General features: G+C 33.6%; 1 protein-coding gene across 1 annotated transcript in view; it reads left to right on the top strand.

Annotated features, from left to right (window-relative positions):
- The window catches only part of Cog5 (component of oligomeric golgi complex 5), a gene marked incomplete in the record, with an annotated part of 269,280 nt that overhangs the window by 115,934 nt on the left and 130,701 nt on the right, over positions 1-22,645 (top strand). The window contains 1 exon segment of the mRNA XM_013510538.1: positions 19,405-19,535. Within this exon segment, the coding sequence (XP_013365992.1) occupies positions 19,405-19,535 (131 nt within the window).

Below are 22,645 nucleotides of genomic sequence, written 5' to 3'. Positions count from 1 at the left end.
ATTATACTATAGCACTTTCTGAGCTTCTTTTAACAGAAAGAACAACAAAAACATAGACTGTCTGGTAGCTGCCGGAAATTATTTTACTGATTTCTGCTGAAGAGTTTAGGATTAGATTATGTATCTAACTACTTCTTTGTCCTAGATATTGCTCTAAGCAGTAGTGTTATAAAAGCCAAGTTTCTGTTCTCAACGACATTATGAGAATGTTTTATGGGACACTGGATAATTCATATATTTACTGATACGGAGAATACTGTGGTGAAGAGCAGTTGATGGAGAATGTAACTATTCATTCTGAACATCCTAAATTTGAGATGCCTTTTAGGTACTTAAGAGATGATATGAGTTACAAGATTCACAGAGGGTATTGAGGCTGAGGGTATAAGCTCAGAGTCTACAGTGTGTGGATGATAATGATCCTAGAAGCTGAGTTGCTCTCCAGGAAAAGCGCAGGTCCTCCTCCTGGTCTCCTAGTCCTTTGTGTCCCAGCTTTGCCATTCACCTGTCCAGAGCTAGGCTTTCTTTCTCCTCCCCCAATCTTCATATGTTCCAGTATTGGAACACCATTTAGCATAGCATTTTTTCTTCCTTGTGCTCAGTTTTTTAATTCTTGGTAAAGTACAGTCTGTTCTCCCTTGAAAGAAGTACCTCACAAGTTTGAATTTGTATGACTGTCATGATTTACTAAAGAGTTTAGAATGGCATTTCTTCTGACCTCACCATGATAAGCTTCCACTTTCTGAATAAGCCAAGGAAAAGGTTCCTGTCTGTCACAGATGAGCTACTTGTGCATATATGAATTTAAGGACCCAGAAAACTGTAGCCTTCAGATACAAATCTTGAAAAGCATGTTTTTTGTTGTGAATGCAGAATGCAGAAGTCCGGTATCTGGCAATGCTTTAAAAAGATAAAACATTGAAAAAGAGTCGGGTTTATTTGAGGATATAAATTTAATTCAAGAGAAGAATAATTGATTAATTACACTGACAGTTTAAAAGGCAAAAACATCTGTATAGAGGTAAAGTATTTGATATATTTGACATCTTTTATTAAAAATGATATGGCCTGGAGAATACTAAGTGAAGAGTAGTTTTATGGGTAAATAAAAAAAAATATAATTGCAGCTGTTCTTAACCTGTGGATATCTATAAAACAAGTATCAAAAAACCCACCAAGTATCATATTTACTACTACTACTTTTACTAAATAGTATACCAGAGATCTTACGCAGGTTAGTAGGATGAAAAAATAGTGGAAAAATTGAAAAGAAAGAAATAAAGCGTCTTTATTTGCATATGATATGATAGTCTACTTAGAAAACACAAAAGGATTTATATAACAGAGCAAAATCTCATTGTAATTAATCGTAACAAATATACTTGATAGATATAATCATATGATTACATATGTGTGTATATGAATATAATAATTAGAATTTAATTAAATTGATGGAAATAAAATCAACTTATAAAATGGTTTTCTAACCACTACAAAGTTAGAATTTTTTAGTAAAAATTATATGTTAAAATGGCAACAAAAAGTAACATGTTTAGAAAAAAGCTTTTTGGTGATGTTAGGAATGCATGACTATTTTTAGTAGCTTAAAGAGCGTAGGAGGAGAAATATTGTAGCTAGAATGTAGATAACTTATCGGAGGAATTTTGCTCTGAACCACAGCAAATAATCTATTATTGACTGGAAAAGGATATGAAGTCCAAAGTTTTGGTTTTTTTTTCAAAGTGGAGAAATTTCATCATGGTCATATGCTGATGGGAATGACTTAGTAGAGAAGGGGAAAATTCATGATGCAGGAAAGAGAAGGACACAATTCTGGAAGAATATCCTTGGGCCAGCGGGTGTAGCTCAGTGATAAAGTGTCTTGCCTAGTGTGCTTGCTGTATGAGGCCATGGGTTCTGTCCACATCATTGCCATCCCAACCCAAGAATATCTTTAAGGTATGATCATGGCCTTGAACGGCATAGAACTCTAGCCTTGAGTAGTGATGATCCATAGGGGACAAGAAAGAGTTTAGGGAGTGGTAAAAAAAGAGTATAGTTTGATGGCGTGAGTCTTAGCCTGGGTTCTTAGGAAGGATGGAAGGAGAATGGTCTGGAAGTATCAGTAGACAGTAAAGCAGGACAAATACATAACCTCCAGGCTAAATAGCAGAAAGAATCAAGGAGAAAACATACATCACTTGAGAGGTTGCAGGAAGAGAGCCAGGTTTTTGCTGAAACAAGAGGTGTGCATGTACTTCCTTCATAAAGCTTCTTTCTGACTTTCTAATATATAGTCCCTCTCGTAGGTTTTTCTTTTCAAGCACTTAAATCATAGGTTATAATTACTGATTTGTAAATACCATGTACAAGCATTTTGTTTGGCTGCAAATAATGTATACTGCTATCCAGTGGTTTAAATATAACAGACTCATCTTTTTCCATATAATAATCCAGAAGCCATATATGTGCTCAGAAATTGTGTCAGGAAACGAAAAGTTTTTTTCTCTTTTTCTACTACACTGTTCTTATTTTCATCTATGGGGCCTCAATAAGATTGCTTCATCTTCAAGCCTCCAATGTAATTTCCAGATAGAAAAAAGAAATGCAAGAAAAAGAGATGTTTAGTACTTGAAGAAGTAACATTTCCTCACGCATTTTTGATAGATTGGCACATATATCTAATTGACCACCTCTAGTAAATTAACTGTGTCCAATGGACATGTTAATCATAAAAGAAGTTTTACCTGGTTAACTTGAACAAAATTTAAGTTTAATAATGAAGAAAGGGAAAGTGAATACTGTTTTTTTGACAACTTGCAGCAACTGTGTGAAAAAATACTTTGTATACCACTAGGATGACAAAGAAAGACTTTCCACTGCCACAAGGAATATTTGATTCTATTATAGTTTGAAATACATACTGAAATGCATACTAAAATGTTATTAAAATACTAGAAATAACTAAAACACACAAATCAAATAAATAGTAAAACTCATAGTCTTTGTATTAGTTAGCTTTCGTATTGCTGAACAAAATAACTGACACTTGCAACTTAAAGGAAGAAAAGTTTATTTGGGTCATGGTTTCAGAGAATTCAGTCCATGGTTGGCTGACTCCAAGGAACATCATGGCAAATGGATGTGGTAGAGTCAAACTGCTTAGTTCTTGATGGCTGAGAATCAGAGCTGAAAATAGTGCCAGAGAGGATCTAGGAAGGGACCAGGACCATGAATCACACCTCCATGCTATACCCAGACATACCCAGAAGTGTGCATAACTAATACTCCAGGCAGCTCCCAAGCCAATCAAGTTGACAGTTAAATTGAACCATCACAGTTTCTCATTTTTTAAGTGGAACTAAAAGAGCACTAGTCATAAAGCAACTTTCAGTAATTGCTCAGTAAAAGGGGAAGACATATTTAATTCTCTTTTAGGCACCAGTATTTTGTATTTTCAGATAATATCACATAAGCAAGAATGAAAATTACTGATCTTTTATTTAAGATGCCAAGATAATGGATTTCAGCTTATTTTCTAAAAGAAGTGACATTAGGACTGTGCTGTCCAAATATAGTAGATTAATGACAAGCAGAACACAGTGGGGCTGACTATTCATCTTTTTTGGAATGGAGTATATAGAGGAGAGGGGACTTGGTGAAGTAAAGTAGGAAAGTAGTCCTATGTTCTTCTAATCAAATTTCCAGTTTAATACCTTGGATTCCTGTAAAACATTCACATTTTATAAAACTTCACAGATATTTCTTTTTGAGATTCATATGATCCCCAGAGGAACAACTCAGAAATACATTGTCGAAAAATTTATGGCATAAAAATGAAGAAGGTGAGCTCAGATCTCTGGTTCTTAACATGTGTCTAATTTTTGGGTAATAGTTGGTATTTGACCTCAAATAATGTCATTGGAATGTCTTCTTTTTATCAATGCAAATATTACTCAAAATGAACATTCTTTTCTCGAAAAGACATTTAAAAGTAATGAGTTTATGCACTATAAATACATCATGTTGTGTGCTTTAATTATTAAACCCTGAGTCTTAAAGACATTTGCTGAGCACCCTCAGGCCAGCTGTACTTCAGTTATCTATTGCTTTGAGATCTCCTCCCACCCTCCTTTAAATCAGTTTTAGTTTTATCTAGTTACAAGCAAAAATTAACGGAAAAAACTTGATCAATAAAATTTAAAACTAGTTCTACATTTAAAATAGAGAGTTCTTTCCAGGTGGGGTAGTGCATGTCTAGTAATCCCAGGACTCTGGAAAACTAGGGCAAGAATATCGCAAGTTTGAACCCAGCACGGGCAGTTTAGCAACTTACTGAGACCTCATCTCAAAATAAAAAATACAAAAACAGTGAATGTAGCTCAGTGTGGAGGCTCTGGCTTTACTCCCCAGTAAAAGAAAACAATAACAACAAAAACAAAATAGAGGAAAGTTCTGTGATAAAATATATGTAACAAAATTTGTCACTTTAAACAATTTTAAGTGTATGATTCTAGTAATTAGGTACTTGTGGCCGTGTAAGCATCACCATCATCTGTCTCTGGATCTTTTTCAGCTTTACCAGGCTGAAACTCTGTACCCATTAAACACTTTTTGTGCATTTCATCTTCTTTTGGTTGCTGGCATGAACTACCTTCTGTGTCTATGATTTCGGGTATCACAGATAATGGGAATCATGTATTTGTCCTTTTGTGACCAGCTTATTTCATTTGCTGTAATGTCTTCAAGGATCACCCACTTGTAACATATGCCAGCATTTCCTTCCTTTTTAAATTAATTAATTAATTTTGGGTTTTTTGAGACAGGCTCTTGCTACATGGTTTCAACTGGTCTTCAACTCAGGGTGATCCTCCTGCTTCAGCCTTCTGTCCATGTCCTTTCTTTTAAGGGCCAAATAATATTCCATTGTAGGTATACATTTTCTTCATCATATTAGTATTACATTTTCTTGCATTACATTTTATAGTAGTATAAAATAGTATTACATTTTCTTCATCACTTTATTGATTTACTTATCCTACCTCAGGGATATTGTCAATTATGGTAGTATGAGCATGGTTTTACAATTACCCATTCAAGCTTCTACTTAAAATATTTTGGTGTACATCTATAGAAGCAAAATTGGTGGACCGTATGGTAATTCTATGTTTACTCTTTCAAGAAACCATCATACTGTTGTAAGAAACTGTCATACTAGTTTCCACAGAGGCTGCACATTTTATTCCTACCACCAATGTATGAGAATTCCACCAACACTTTCCCATTTTTATTGTTGCAAGAAGCACATACAATTTACTATCTTAACCATTTAAGTGTACAGCTTAATAGTACTGTTGACTACATTCATGTTGTCTAGAACTCTTTCATCTTATAAAATTTTGTACCCATTGAACAAGCCCTCATTTGTCCCTACTCCTAGCCCCTGGCAACCAGCCTCCTACTTTCTATCTCTAAGAGTTTCACTGTTGTTTGGGTTACAGTTTGGATCTTAAGCATCCTCAAAGTTCTGTAAGCTATAGGCTTGGTCAGGAGCTATGGCACTACTTGGAGGTGGTGGCATTTCTAGGAGGTGGGGCTTCTTTCACTTCCTAATTGCCAATAGGCTAGCAGACTCTGCTGCCATGCTCACTCACCATGGTGTTCTGTGCTGCTACAGCCCAAAGCAACAGGACCAAGTGACCATCAAGCAAAACCTTGAAGTGAAGAGCCAACATAACCATTTTCTCCTTTCAGGTTGGTTCTATCCTATATTTTGTGACCGTGATGGAAACCTAATGAACATAGCTAGGTAATGGAATCATATATAGTGTTCTTCTTTTTGTGGCTGCCATTTCACAGACCGTAATGCCCTCGAGGTTCATCTGTATTGTAGCTTTTGACAGTATTTTGTTCTCTTTAAAGGCTAATATTCCATTGTGTTTATATGCCACGTTTTCTTTTTGCATTTATCTGTCAGTGGACATTTATGTTAATTCTACCTCTTGGATATTGTGAATAATGTTTCAGTGAACATGGATGTGCAGATATTTCTTGGAGATCCTGTTTTCAGAGTTTTTGGATGTATGCTTCCAAATGATATGATATTGTTTCTTCTTTTTTATTTTTATGATGCAGGTAATTGAAGCAAAGATCTCACATATGCTAAACACGTAATTTACCACTGACCTACACCCTACCCCCTTAAAATTTTATTTTTGGAATATCTGCACTGTTTTCCATGACAATTATGACATTTTACATTTCCACGAATAGTATACAAGGGTTCCAATTTCTTTACATCGTTACCGTAGGCATTATTACTACTTTTTTTAGAAGTTATCATTCTAGTGGGTGTGAAGTAATACCTCACTGTGGTTTACATTTGCACTTGTCTAATGATTAGGGATGTTGAATATCTTTTCTTGTGCTTTTGGATACCTTTGTTCCTTGCAGAAATGTCTGTTCAAGTCATTTGCCCATTTTTAAATCAAGTTTTATATTGTTGCTGTTAGTTACCTTATTTTTTTTTAATATATCCTAATTCTTTACCAGGCACATGATTTGCAAATAGTATCTTCTGTAAGTTGCCTTTTTACTCCATTGATTGTGTTGTTTGAGATACAAATATTTAAATTTTGATGTAGTACAGTTTTTTTTTTTCTCTTGTTGCATATGCTTTTGGTGTCATATAAGAAATATCATTGTCAGATTTAATGCCACAAAGTTCTTTTGTTATATTTTCTTTTAAGAGTTTTATAGCTTTAGCCTGCATGGTTAGGTCTTCAATACATTTTGGGTTAAGTTTTGTATATTGGTGTAAGAACACGATTTCATTCTTTTGCATGTGAATACTCAGTTTTCCTAGCACCATTTCTTTGCATCCTTGACAAAAAGCCGTTTGACAAAGGTTTATATATTTTTGGATTTTCTCTTCTGTCTCCTGGCATAAACATCTGTCTTTATGCCAGTACCACACAAGTTTGGTTATTATAGCTTTGAAATATTTCTTGAATTCAAGAAGTATAAGACCTCCAACTTGGTGTCTTTTCAAGTTAACTGTTTATTCAGGGTCCCTTGAGTCTCCATGTGAATTTTAGGATTGCTTTTCCCATTTCTGCAAAAAATTCTATTGGGACTTCTACAGTAACTGTGTTAAATCTGTAGAACTTTGACATTATATACATGTGTATATTGTTATATACATTTCAACAATATTAAGTCTTTCAGTCTGTGAGCAGGAGATTGCTTTCCATTTATTAGTGTTATTTTAATTTCTTTTGGCCACATTTTATAGTGGTCAGAGTACAAGTCTTTTGTTTCTTTGACTAACTTTATTCCCAGGTGTCTTATTCTTTTTGATGCTATTGTAAGTGGAATTATTTTCTTGATGTTCATTTTGAGTTGTTTTTATTATATAGAATTACAATTAATGTTTGTGTGTTGATTTTGTATCCTATAATTTTGCTATTTTTTGTGTGTATACTTAGAATCTGTAAGACTGTTTTTGTATAAGATCATGTCATCTGTGAACAGAGATAATTTTACTTCTTCCTTTTCCATTTGGATGCCTTTTTTATTTCTTGTTCTTGCCTGAATTTTTTTTTTTTTTTTTTCCTGCCTAGAACTTCCAGTACTATACTAAATAGAAAAAATAGAAAGGCTTTTTTTGGTAAAATTTTTACCGAAAAAAAGATGCATTCTTATTTTTTTAAGAGTATGATCAAATGTATGTACTATAAATATAACATGACTTTAGAATCCCATTTTTTCTTCAAATTTAAGTACAAAAGGCTGTTAACTTTCACTGAGAGACAGCTTTTCTTGTGAGACCTTTTTAGTACCTTTCATTGTTGGTATTTCCTAGTTAAGTGAGGTGCATACACTGAAACTATTGCCTTTGCTTTCTGGCCCATTCTCATGTCACATGCTTATTTCAGTATCCAAAAACTATGTCCTTAGAGGATTAGGTGACTCTGTCTTGTAAATTTTTATGTATGTATGTTTGTCAGTTAGACTTGAATTACTAAAATGTTTTCCAGCATATGATAAATTTTCAGCTTGAATTTTATTTTAACTTACCAGTATTTTGTCAAAATTCTTTGTGTTTAATTTTTCAACTTCAGTTTATTATAAAGCAGTCATTTATACAGTACTGTGTGGTCTTTTCACTTGACATATTCTCCTTGATAATTCTTTCTGTGTTTAAGATTTAATAATTATGCTGAAGTATGAGCAAAGTAACAAGATGTCTGAAGCTTACTTTAAAATTCAGTACTTACTTTAAAACAAATAAATGAAGTAGGGGTATAGACAAAATAATATTGGCAAAATGATACAGTGTTGAAACTTAATAGGTAAAACAGACTACCATTCTTGCTTCTTTTGTGACATTTTTTAAATTAATTTTTTTTGAAGCCCACAAAATTCCTGTCCAAAATAACAGTTCTTCAGACTCTATGTTTGGAGAGTGACCTTCACTTAAATATCAGTGTGGGAAATGGTAAGATTTTTCTGGTAAAACTACCTTGATGTTAAGATAATCAAGTTTGATGGTGTTCAGATGAAAAATATTTATCTTTTATATATTGTGTTTTATACATTTTATGTTTGTGTATTATGGTATGTATGTATTGATAATTTTTTCTTTTTTTAAAAAAGGATATCAAACTAGAGAAAACTTGAAAGGATAGTTGTATAGTACGGCTAAGCACTCTTCTACTCACAGCCTAATTTCCAATCATAGAAATTTTTCCAGGTTTGGGTTATGTCTCTATAGATACATGTACTGATTTTCTAACTGCCTCTTCTATCCATTATTGAGAAAAGGACATAGAAATGTTTGATTATATTTAGAGATATTTCTTTTTTTATTAAATTTTGGCATATGTATATTGTGCAAAAACATTAGGTTGTGTTAGGTGTGTCAGTTTACTGTGGTGGCTATAACAAATCATCACAATTTTGTGCCTTACAACAATACAAATTTATTTTTTAGTGGTTTTGGAGGTTAAACTGAAATCAGTTTTAAAGCACTGTAATCAGAATGTCAGAAGGGTTGGTTCCTTCCAGAGGCTGGAGGGCGAAATCTGTTTCCTTGCCTTTCTGTTGTCTCGGAGGCAGTCCTCATTCCTCAGCTCTTGGCCCTGCATCATTTCACCATTTGCCCTCTCACTTGTGTTCTCACGTTGCTTCCTTCTATGAGTCAAATGGCCTGCTGACTCCATCTTGTAAGGATGCTCGTGATTTCAGTAGGGCCAACCCAGATACTCCAGAGTAACCTCCCTATTTCAGGGGCCTTCATCACATCTGTACTGTTTTCAACCACGTTGGTAGCATTTCACAAGCTCTGAGGATTAGTATGTGGATATCTTCAGCTGCCTTTGTTCTGCTTACCACAGATGGCAACATTCTCCAAACTGATCTGTAGATTCAATGCAGTCCCTATCGGAATACAAACTGGTAGTGTTTGCAGAAATTGTCAGGCAGAATTCATATTGAGATAAAAACAACCCAGAACAGCTAAAAACATTTGAAATATAATAGCCAGATAAATTGATCAAACAAAACTGGAGGGATTATACTTACTGATTTCAAAACTTACTATGGAGCTATAATAATTATAACAGTCTTTCACTGATACTCTAATATATATATCTAATAAGTATATATACTTGAATGGAATTGAGAATTCAGAAGTAAACCCTCATATTTACCATCAGTTAATTTTTAACAAGGGTTATGAAGACAGTTCAGCTGGTAATCAGTAGTCTTTTCAATAGTTGGTGCTAGGACAAGTGGTATCCACATTGAAAAGAAGGAATATGTATCAAGCTTACAAAAAAGGAACTCAGCATGTATCATAGACCTGAGATCTAAAACCATATTCCTAGAAGAAAGCATTAAAATAAGTTTTTGTAAACTTGCTTTTAAAAGATAAATGACAAAAGAAAAAATAAATTGTATTTCATGAAAACTAAAACGTTTTGTTTGTACATCAAAGACCTTTTGTGCATCAAATGTTTGCATGCCATCTTCAGTGTGAAAAGACAGGTCACAAAATAGGAAGAGATATTTGTCAATTATACATCTGACATAGGTACTTATATGTAAAATATATGAGGAACTCTTACAGCTCAAAAATGGCAAATAATCCAGATAAAAAGTAGGCTTTAATGGACAATTCCCACAAAAGCAGCCAGTAAGTATGTGAAAAAATGGTTGGTATCCCTAGTCATTAGGGAAATGCAAATAAAAATGTACCACTTTATATCACCTAGAATAAATAAAAACATAGAATAATATTCCACTCACTTTGAGCGGTTGCATTTATATTGTTACCTGAGCTCTTCCAAGATCACAGTTTAATTCTTTTGAAAGATTAAAATATGGTTGCATCTTAAAAATATTCCACAGTTTGGGACAAAGTATTTTAGGTCAAATTTTGAATGGCACTCTTAGTAATATTTTATTGTTGAGTGCTTTTCACTATACAGTTGATTTGTCATGCGTGAATTCTTGAAATTTCTTTTTTGTGGTACCAGGAATTGAACTCACAACCTCACACTTGCCAGGCAGGTGCTGTGCCGCTGAGCTATATCCCTGCCTCCTTGCATTTTTTTTAATAACAGACACATTTAATGCTGCAACTGATATGGTGACCTTCATTTTGTTTAGCAAAATATCTGATGCCTGTGTGTCAAGCTAGTATTTTTTGTTCTATTTCTTTTTACAAGCATATTCATTCATTGTGAAAATTCTGTTGAGTAGCTCACGAGTTCTTAAGCTAAGAGAATATGGGAACTCACTGGTATTGTGCCCGTGAATGTTGTGTAGAAGATTAAATGGCTCATCCTGAAGATGCTCTGCATGTGAAACTTTCATTGACTTTAATTCTGAGTTATCTCATTTGTTCTATAGCTTCAGCCCAGTTGAGGGTTGATTGAAGATGGAAAGTATAAATGCGAATATATCAGAGATGTTTTAGTTTCCTACAGCTCGTTTACTCATTGCCACAAACTGAGTGCCTTAAAACAGCAGAAACTTACTCTCATTCAGTTCTAAAGGTGAAAGGTCTGAAATTAAGGTGTAGGGTCGGGCTGTGCTCAGTTTGAACACTCTGGGAGAAGGAATCTTTCCTTTGCTCTTAAAACTTTTTGTGATTGTGCAGTCTTTCGTATTCTTGATTTTTAAATGAATAATTCCACCTTTATCTCTTTCTTCATATGCTCTTTTTCTTAGTCAGTGCCTGTGTCTTTATATGTCCTCACTCTGCATATCCAGATTTCTCTGATTTTATAAAGATACTGATCATTGGGTTCAAACCTATCCTAATCCACTATGACCTCATTTTACCTGAATTATGTGGAAATACCCTATTTTCAAATAAAATTACATTATTGGTAATGGGGTTAAGACTTCAATACTTTTTTTTTTTTTAGAACAAAATTTGGTTTAAAGTTTATTGTGCTTTCTAGTTGTGAAATAATTGTAAATGTAGTGTTTAAGGAGTTAATTTTAGTGAATTTTGTGGAAAGCAATGTAAGGCAAGAGAGGGAAGCAGTCATCAGTGGGCCATTGTCAGTTTTGATGTGTAGGAAAAGCCAAATCTCAGCTACTTCTCTCTAGTTACCTTTCCTCATTACCTATCACCCACACTCTTGGATGGTCTAGGTATGTAAATTTTTCTGTTGGAGAGAGGCCATTTTGGTCAGAATAGTACATTTACAGTTAAAATAAACAAACACATACTACTTTAAGACCAGAGAAATTAATTTTTGTGGTTAGGCCTATAAGAGAGAACCTTCACTGCCAGAGCACAAAGTTTAAAATCCATGTAACAAGTAGTACTTAAAAATCACTCAGATGTTTTCTGAGACTGTGACCAGAGCCAGTTTCTATAGGTACTTAAGCTTTCTCCACAACTCCATTTTCTAACATTGCCTTATAGGTGCATCATTCAGGGTTCCTAGTTGAGGCCACCTAAATCTAATACTGTACAACTAGTTTAAGTAGAAAGGATTTACTAGAAGATCTACATATGTGAAGAGAATAAAGTTTTAGCATGCCAGAGAATCAGAAGTGATGTTAAATAGCTAAGAGTGCACCATGTAGTTGAAACACAGCTGCACTGTGGGACTGTTGTAACAAAAGCACAGCCATGGATTGAATGTTTGTGTCCCTAATACCCTCAATTTGTGATGTTTTTGGAGGTGGGGCCTTTGGGAAGTAAACCAGACCCTTCCACCATGCCTTTCAACTTTGGAGCCATTTGACTAGGGACTGAAAATGTGAGCCATAGTAAACCTCTCCTCCTTTAAGTTGTCAGTGTCAGGGTGTTTTGTCCTAGTGAGGAGGAAATGATTAAGATAGTCACAGAAACTGGAGGGAGTGCTTCTCTCAGGTCTACATGCTGCAGAACACTAATTGCTTAGTGAACACTGACTCTGCATATATTAATAGGTGTTATGATGAAGGAAATACTGAATTAAACTCAAAATGAACCAGGTTATTTTACTATAGTACTTCTCCTAAAAATTATGATGCATTTTAAATATCCAAAACAGGACCTATGAGTCTGAGGCAGGAGTTTCACTTAGAGCTAGGAGACTCTGGGCAACATAAGAGACTGTGTCTAAAAAAAATTAAATTTAAAAAAGAATTATATCATTCTTTTTAGCTTTTTGTTAATAAATCTTTTAATGTATAAATTTATTGAGCAACTTTTTGAATAAGATGGCTGCCTTTTTTATAATTGTCTTTTCTGTTTGTTGACGAAGCTCTAGTGTAAGTGTAGGACTGTTGTCTGTTATGTCTGCGTATGTCTGGGCAGCACCTCGTAGTCATTTCAGTGGCTGTCTGAACGAAAAAATCAAAGTAATGCACGTCCTTCTTGAAGACTTTTCAGAATGATAGTGAAAGAGGGAAAATGAGTTTTTTTTTTAATTGTTGAATAAGGCTGAGGCTCTTTTTGATGTGTTTCTGTTGCAGAATTTTTTCCTAAAAAAAAAAAAACTGAGGCATAATTGATCCATAGTAACCTCAGTTTTAAAAATGTACAGTTTGATAAATTTTGACATACTTCTGTGTCTGAGAAACAAACCTCCCATACAATCAAGAGAAACATATTCATCCCCAAAAGTATCCAAGTGAGATTTCCCTGCCACCTTTTTCTGAAATCCCTCCCATCCCTAGGGAACCACTGACCTAATTTTAGCTTGCATTTTCTAGAATTTTTCTATCTGTATCATTTGGTTATGCTTTTCTCTTTTTTCTTTTTCTACGTATTAAAGAGTATTTTTGTGTCTCTGTTTTATCTCTTGTTATAAACTTTTTACTTACTGTTTTAGAAGGTATTTGTAAACACCTTTAAATTACTGCCTTCTGTGTTTTCATAGCATTCCAAAAGATCCTCACCTTCAGCATGATGTATTGTTATTTTTATATTTTGCAAGATTCCGTTTGCTAATACCTTGTTGATGATTTTTGCATCTATGCTCATTAGGGTGATTGCTCTTATTATTTTTTTCTAATACTTAACTAACTTTTCTACCAGGGAAATCAGATTCACTAGTATTTTGAAGATTTTTGTGTCTATCTTTAGAGGGATAATGTTATGTGAACCCCCTCCCCTTTTGTACTTTTTAGAAAGTGTTTCTGCTTCTCTTGTTTTATAGATGGGCTTCTTTTTCAAAAGTGAAAATATATAGGCCTATACATTTGTTATTCTCAATGAAAATTTTTAAAGCACAAACTTATTTCTTCAATGATTACAGATCTATATAGATGATCTTATATGAATTCTGGTGGTTTCTTCCATGTTGTTCAGGTATTCATTTTATTCTGTTATCATTTTACTGTCTGTGAAACCTACAATGGCACATTTATTGCTAATAATGATAGTTTATCTTCCTTTTTTCTTTCTTTGTAGGTCTTACTCCAGGGATGTATCAATTTTGTTGATGCTTTACCAAAAAAAACAAAACAAACAAAAAAAACCCTTTCAGCTTGATTTTTTTCCATTTTCCTGTTTTGGTTCATTGATTTCCTTATCTTTCTTAGTTCTATTCTGGTTATATGGGCTTATTTTACTTTTTTTCTAGTTTTTTGAGGTAGGTTCTTGAATTACTTACAACCTTTTTTGTAATCGTACAATTTTTCTCTACAATCACATTATTAATTGTAATTGTTGCTCTAGTTACATCCCAAAGATTTTGATGTTTTAATTTTATTAAGTTCAGTATTTTTAAAAAATTCTTTTAAAGGTCTTTTGTGATCCGTTGATTACTTATAAATGTGTTGCTTGCTTTTTAAAAGTTTGGACAATTTCCTTTTTTGATCTAGTATGATGAAAGAAAACACTCTGTTGTTTCAATTCTTTTAAACTCAATAGAAGTTTTTTTTTTGTGGTAGGGCATGGTGGTATATGCCTGTAATCCCAACATGGGTAGGCTGAAACAGGAGGACTGCAAGTTTAAGGGCAACCTGGGCTACATAAAGAGACCCTGTCTCATCAAAACAAAATCAAAATTAAATTTAAAATTAAAATTAAATTTAAAAATTAAAATTAAATTTTAAATTAAAACTTTGTTTTATTATCCAGGACATGGATGGTCTGTCTTGATTAATGTTTTGTGTGTCAGTGAGCAAAATTTGTGTTCTGCTTTTGAGTGGAATTCTTTGTGTCAGATGCCTTTGGTTTATGATAATGTTCCTTTTTTTCCCCTCTGTTTTTGCTGATTTTATCTAGTGTACTGAAGGAAGGACACTGACTACAATTTCTGGTGAGGTAGTGATTGGAAAGAATGTACGAAATACAGCACCTGAGATGTCTTTCTGTAGGGAAAAAAGGAGATTCATGTTTTTATAAACCCATGATTCTAAACTATATTGTCCTGTCAGCATCATGCTTAGAAAGTCAGGGAAAAGGGAAAAGGTGCCCAGAGGAGCAGATGGACAATGCAGTCTCCTCCCTGTTGGCCCTCAGCAGTTTCCTGTGCTAGCTGAAGCACGATATACTTCTTAGGTAGTAGGATTTAGGAAAGGAAAATTGTCTTCTTTTTTAATGGTTAAGATTTTTTTCTTCTCCCTGTAGTGAGAGCGAAAAAAAGAATTCAGGCTTTTGATGCTAAAATTTCCTGAAGCTTTGAAGAACAAGGAAGATCAAACATGCCCTGAGAAGCACTTTGGACTTGAAATATAAAGATCCAGCCAGAGGAGTTTACTTAAGCCTGAGGCGATTCTGTGCAGAGTTTATGTGGGAGTATCAGTTAAGGGTTGACTGGAAAAGTACAAATTTTGTTAGTTTGTCCTTTAAGGTTTTTTTTCTCTCTACCTCTCTCAGAAGGAAAGGGATTAGTAAGTAAAATTCCATTATGAAAATAGTAGCCTACTTATGTGTAGTTTTTTTAAAGTTTAGAGAACATACTTCATGCACGTTATCATGTTTACGCGTACAACCATGCTTGGTTGGTCTGAACTTTGTGGAGTCCTAGAAATGTTAAGTACAATTGAATAGAATTAAAGCACAGATGCCATCATTCCTCGTTCAGCACTCTTTCATTCTGCCTATGAAAGGATTATTTGTTTTCTGTAAAATGGAGAAAGAATTAACTTTTACTTAAAAGATACTTTGACTGAAGCGGGAGGATAGCCATGAGCTCGAGGCTAGTCTAGGCTACATAGTAAGTTTCAGACTACATAGCAAGACCTTGCCCCGACCAAAGAAAGAAAGAAAGAGAAACAGAGAAATAAATTAATTAATTAATTTAGGGCTGGGAACCTATGTCAGTGATAGAACATGTGCAAGGCCCTTGGTTTGATCTCCAATAGTATAATAAAGAAAGAAAGGTATTTTAAAGATTTGAAAGTTGTTTCGGTGAATATTTACTATTTCATTTTACATAAATTTTAAGATTATAAGAAAAGTTTAATGGGTTTTCATGCATTGACTTAAGAAAATTTTTGGTAGCTGGTTTCATATCTTGAGTCCTTTACACAAACTTCTCTTTGTCTAGTTATGTTTAGGTTATCACATATTAAAATCTGACCTACTTTAAATCCATGTTGTTGCATTCTATATTCTCTGTAAGTCCTTATTTCTTCCTTTGTGCAAACATCAACAGGACTTTTAAAAATTTGCTTTATAATCTTATTGGGCTTTTAATTACATATTACTAGAAGCAAATTTCAATTATACATACAATTTTTTCCTAAAAATATTTTCCCTGCAGTTCAATTAGATTGAAGAAATCTACTTAAATACTATTAAAACACACCAAATACAAAAATGAAACCTTTTTTAACTTGTAGAATAAGGAAATGAAAACCAAAATGTGTATGTATAGTTTAGTGTTCTTTTTGAAGTTTTGGATGACTTCTAATTTTTCTCTAGCTTTATGTGACTGCTGAGGTTTCTTAGTGAAATAAGTTTTTTCCTTTTAGAGAGCCATCATACACATTTTGTGTGTGTATGTGTGTGTGTCTTTAAAATAATTTTTTAAAAAGGGAAGTATTTAGATTTAAGTGAAACTCCTTGACTTCTGGGACATGATTTTGTTAAGTGGAGGCTCAAATCTCATTTTTGGATTGGTTAATTTAGTTCTTACAACATTACATTATCCACTCCATGTTGTTTAGTGTTATTGTATGATTGTTATCTTCTATTTTAAGGTTTTTATTTAGCTCAGTGTTCTCTAGCAACTGTGTTCTTTATATAATTTCTGAAATGCTAACAAAAAAGATTGATGCTCCAGAACAAATTAACATGTAGTTGTTATGATAAGCCTTGATCTTTGCAATAGTGTATTTTAATTTTAAAGATAAAATTTTTTGTTGATGGATTCTAACTGGGCATATTTCCTTTCCACATTCCTATTTATCAGTCTTCTAGATTGGCTCTGCAAGCCAATTTTATACGTTGATGTTTGCTTTTATACAAGACAGATTTTAGCCTGATTTTTCTTAATCAGGAAGGGATGTATGGAAGAATGAAATTGTGAAGCTTCTTAAAGATAATTTTACCGTTATTTTGAGAATGGTATCGACACATAATACGCAATTATAAAAATCTAAAAATGAAGAGACTGGAGAAAAATTAATATATGATAGAATATTATATAATAGAAGGTGACAGTTTTGTAGATATTCTCAAAAGAAAATACATTTAGACCTCCAGGGGGTCTCCCTGGGTGTTGTGCAAGGTCCTCCTGGTTTCTGGCTCCCGAATGGCTCCCGCGTCCCCAGTCAGCTGGACCTCTGAGTCGTCTGGCGTCGGTACTCTTGTGTTCTCTGAGTCCTTTTTCATCAGCTGCTCCTCCCCTGACTCCGGGCCTCCCCGGCTCTCAAGGGCAGGGCCAAGAGCGACCCGCCGTGTGGCATGTTTTCTCAGAGGTTTCTCCATGTTGGGATGGTTCACGCACGTCTCCGGGCGGGCCTGTTGTGTCGGTGCTTCTCTGTGGCCTGGCGGTTCTCGACTTCGCGGCAGCGGCGGCCAGCCCGAGGGCCAGCACGCGTCTCCGTGCCGCTTCCCGGGTGCCTGCTGCCTGCATTTCTGGGTGCCCGCGCGCCCCAGCTGCGCGGCCTCCCCGGGTGGGCGCCTGCACGGTGGGTATGATACATAATTAAAACCAAATATATCAATTCAGTTTTCTCATACATATTTTGAGTACATGAAAAGATTCAGTAGGTACTAGTGTTAAGTGATTAGGAATTCTGAGTGTGTGGTACATATAATTAAAGTTTACTAGTTATAATGTTGGTATTGTCAACATATTTCAAAATTTGGCATTTTTCATATTTCCGTTTTTTATGTTTTTCAAAATGAAACCAGAGAATACAAGCTATTTAATAGTCATTATTCTAACTGGCTAAATTTAATTCCCAGATAAAATTTTTATATCTTTGCCCTTTCAATGAGGAAGTGGGAAAAGCATAGCAGAAGTACGATCTGTCCTTTGACTATAAAACTCTTTTCTTAAAATACTCTGAAAAATAAAATTTTAAATGAAAAAAGTGAGATTTTTCTTATTTTTTGAGAATCACAATTCACACTAAGTTTACATAATAAATTGGTATACAACATAGTTTGGCATTTAGTAACTTCTTTTATTCTGATGATAGTATAAGGAGTATGTAAGACATGAATTATAAATTGTTGGCATTTTACACATTAAAAATATTGAGAGGCTGTAACCCTTGATCATCATCATCTGGTGAGTTCAGGACAAAATCTAAACCCAGATGATTTAATGGCATTTTCAGTGATCTTTCCAGTGGAATATGTCTGAAGTCCTTTTGGATATACTACTCATTTAAGAGGAAATGCTCGTGGTTGAAGTGTGATTAGCAATAACTGCAGTTATATTTTTTTCTTATGTCCTGTCATACTGAACTGACTACATAGCCCTCAACAGCAGATATGAGTGCTGCTGAGTGGATAGTTCAAATGGTACTAAGTGCTTTCATTTAGTCTGACCTTAGTAGTATTTTGTAAAACAATTTAAGTAAACTCTGATAATATGTAAGTGATGAGGTTGTGTTCAATAAGAGCAAAGATAGAAAATAGTGCTGATTAAGAAAATATAGTGAAAAATTAATTTGATATTTTAACTGGCAAAATGAAGTCATCTATCTAAATAAATTTTACTTTTTAGAAAGAATTTGTCTTTTTACAGTAGAAAATACGAATGGTAGAAGTGTGTCTAAATTGCTCAGTTAAGCTTTGACTTTTATTCCTAGTGTTTTAATTACTTTAGGTATGCCTAAGAATAAGCATAAAAATTTAAAATTATTAAAATCCTGAGTATATAGACAAAACTGTTAATACATTAGCACAATTTAGTAATTTTTACTATACATATTTGTTTATGTAATCATATAAACAGGTCAATTCTTCTGTATATTTTTCATTCAGTAATCTCATAAATATCCTTCAGTATAACGATTAGATCTGCTTGATCATGTAAACTTCCAAAATTTTACTGTTTTTCATAATTTACTAATCCTTTCTGCATATTGTAAACATTGTTTTCAGGTGTTTTACTGTTACAGAATAACTTTTAAACCTGTGATAGCCACCTGAGACATTTCTGAAAATATTAAGGATATTTTATTTATATTAAAATCATTTTGACGGTATTTTATATAATCTGTTGACACTGCTTTGACTTTAAAATAATCATGATTTCTATCTTTGCCTAGCCAACTTGATCTTATTTAGGACAATTGGTTACAAATTAAACTTTAATAGTAGAAAATGTTTGGAATGTTTTTAAAATACAGATATTGAAATGGAACTATGTCCAACAGCAAATCTAGGATACTTTTGAAGAAATTATATACATTTTGATACCTTGATATTTATTTGATATTGAAATATTTAAATATATGTATGTGCTTTTTTAATAGATTATCTTTCTCAAGGAATAGATCTTTCTGGAATAGAAGTAATAGAAAATGATCTACTTTTTATTGCAAGAGCTCGACTTGAAGTGGAAAATCAAGCTAAAAGGCTGCTGGAGCAGGGTGTAGAGACTCAGGTAATAAAAATATCACTTTTTAAATATAAAAATATATTGTGCTACAGATGACATTTGGCTTTTAATTCAGAAGGGTGCTATGTCGTTATTTTTATCACAGTGGAACTATGCCTAAAAATTAAATTGAAGAGTAGAACATATATAAGCACAGGAAATTTTATTTAGTCTATTTTTATGTGTTTAAATCTATAATACACCTAAGATTTATAATCCTTAACATGTCTAATATGAAATATATTTTTATAAGATATGTACACGTAGATAGATTGGTAGTCAATACCTGTGCATTATATCTGCTTTGTCCAAGACTCAGTAAGATTGCTATTATTGTTATTTCTGTTTTACAGGTGATGAAACAGAGTTTAAGTAACTTGTTAAATAGCACACAACTAGTAGATGAAATGTTTTGAATCATAACTTTAATCACTGCCTAGCACCAGCACCTTGTACCTTAATCACTGTGCCATAATTGAAAAATTGTTTTTGAATTGATATTTCTCCTAAGGTACCATTTTCCTGTGCTTAATATTCTGAAACAAAAGAAACCCAAAGGTATTAATGAATTAGAACCAACAGATAAAATTAAGTCTGAGTTCTACGTTTGCATTATACCCAGATATTTTCATTTGTATCAAACCTAAGTGGTCATTAATATTAATATATTCTACATAAAAATATATTTCATATTTTCTACATATATTTCATGTTTTCTTAACCAGAAATGTCTTTTTGTTCATTTGTATTGGACAAAAATAGTTATTAATGTTCAGTACTTTAATATCTAGGTACTTATTTTCTAATTCCTAAATAATTGTAATCTAAAAAGGGCCCGGGGATGTAGCTCAATGACATAGAGCCTGCTGGGCAAGTATGAGGCCCTGAGTTCAATTGCTGGTACAAAAAAAAAAAAAAAAATAGCACAGTATTGGTTATATTTTAAAAATAAACCTTTAACCTTGAATATTGTATACATATTGAAAAGTGAGCAAATCACAAATGTCCACATAGAACAAAATATGACAGTAAGAATGTATCTGTGAAATCAAAACCCAAGTCAAGAAATAGGATATTACCACCTGTCTTAGAATCTTACCCTCTCATAGTTATTGTTCTTTCTCTTCTCCAAAGATAGGCCTTATAGGCATTATCCTGTCTTCTAACACTAGAGATCAATTTTATCTGCTTTGTCAGTTATGTTTTAGCTTTAGATCACTCTGTAAACATAAATGCTTATCCAGTTTAAAGAGATACAGTTTTTTAGGTCCTTAAAAGATAAAGACACAATTCTATTATTCATATTTTCTGCCCTCAATTTAAGGGCCATTGCCTTCTTATGGAGTGTCCACTGGTTTTGGCTTTGTAGCCTGTATAAATTTTACCCTCTTTGGGGTTTCACAGTGGAAATTGACTTCCTATAAACTGTGTTGCCCTTTTACTTATTGTGATGGCTTTTGTTTCTTAACACCATTGTCTTTCCTATGTATTTATTCATGATTTAGGCAGTACTGTCTTCTGTCCATCTTAAATCCATCATCTTGTGTTATCAGTACCTAGGTAGATGAACAATCTCATACATTAAACTTATAGTTGTTTGACACTCACTGGCCCAAACTTGAGTCTAGTACACCCTCTTATTATTAGCATTTTGGTCTACATCTCTAGTGTTTTATTCTTTGACTCTAGACCCCTATTTTTCCTCTCATATTCCTTTTAAAACAATATAATTATTTTGTTTATGTAGAATACAGCCTTAAATCAGTGGTCTTTACTACTGTATTGTTTCCTGTTCTGTCAACCATACACCTGTTCTCTCCTTTGGTTCTACTGTTTATTTCTATATTAAGTTGATCTAAGATCTGTATGTTCAAATGTTTTCCTAACTAGTGTTTCTAAAACTTAAGTATATATCAAAACTGCTGGGACAATTTTCTCGCTAAAGTCCAGAGAGCTGAGCACAGTGCCCACAAGTTTCTGGGCACTAGGTCCGGAACCAGGAAACATTTGTTTTTGATGGTACCCTTAACCTGTTTTCTGCTTATTTTTCTGCTAAGCCTGCACAACAAAATGACATCTGTGGGTCCTTGACTGTTTATCTGTATTTTTGCTTCCATGCCTAAGCTGTTCAATGCTGTTTAGAAAGAAAACAAAAAACAGACAACTGTAATATTGATATAATTAAAATTTATGATTCTTGAGTGCAGCTGGAATCTCATTACTTTTTAGTATGTCCAGTTCCCTCTTTCATTTTACAAATGGTTATTTCAAATCTTCTGTATTCACTGTAAACGTGCAGTCTACTTCCTTCTCCCTTACATGACATGATTGCATCTCACAGTTCACAAAGAAAATCAAAGCCATGAAACATTAGTCTTTTCTATTTTCTATCACCTTCATTCTCAAAAATGCAACTCCATTAAATCATTTACCTTTTTATTACAGGCTCATTCTCCACTGCCCTTGTACTGCTTTCGTACTTTGCTCCTTTGCTTATCTGAATCTTCAGCTTTTCCCCATCTACTTGCAGCATATAAAGATACTAAATTTCCTCCCATGTAAAAAGACCAAGGGATCTTCAATATGAATTGTTTACATCTATATTTTATTACATAACTCTTTTCTAGTCTCTATTCCACATAGTTACACTTTGGAAGAGTAGACTGCTCTGTCTCCTTTCCTTGACTTCTCATGTGGTCCCTAGTTCATTCTGGCTTCTAACATGTCTTCATCAATACATCTACTTTCAGTTATGTCATCATTGACCTCTAAATTTCCCAAAATATTCTTTTCTTCTCTCAAATTTTTTGATGGGTTTTCCTGTTTTGTTTTGTTTTTTTTTTCTCTCAGAGTTTTGACTTTGGTGAATATTTCAACTTCTTGTACTCCCTTAGTTTGTCCAACCCCAGATCTTTCATATTTTATTTTTTCTTTCTATTTGTCTCCTTCCTTTCTTATTCTTGATAACTCTGCTGACTTCTGTAGTGTTTGTGTTTTCCATATCTCTTTGGCATCTTTTTACTCGAAGTGCCTTTTATTAATTATCTCCTATATTCCCACTTTCTGATAATGTTCAGATTTTAGCCTGAATCCCAGACCTATTTTCTAAACTCCAT

The sequence above is a fragment of the Chinchilla lanigera genome, unplaced genomic scaffold (assembly GCF_000276665.1).
Source record: "Chinchilla lanigera isolate Chin_1 unplaced genomic scaffold, ChiLan1.0 scaffold00009, whole genome shotgun sequence".
NCBI classification, from domain to species: domain Eukaryota; kingdom Metazoa; phylum Chordata; class Mammalia; order Rodentia; family Chinchillidae; genus Chinchilla; species Chinchilla lanigera.
This window is presented reverse-complemented; position numbering and strand designations above follow the sequence as displayed.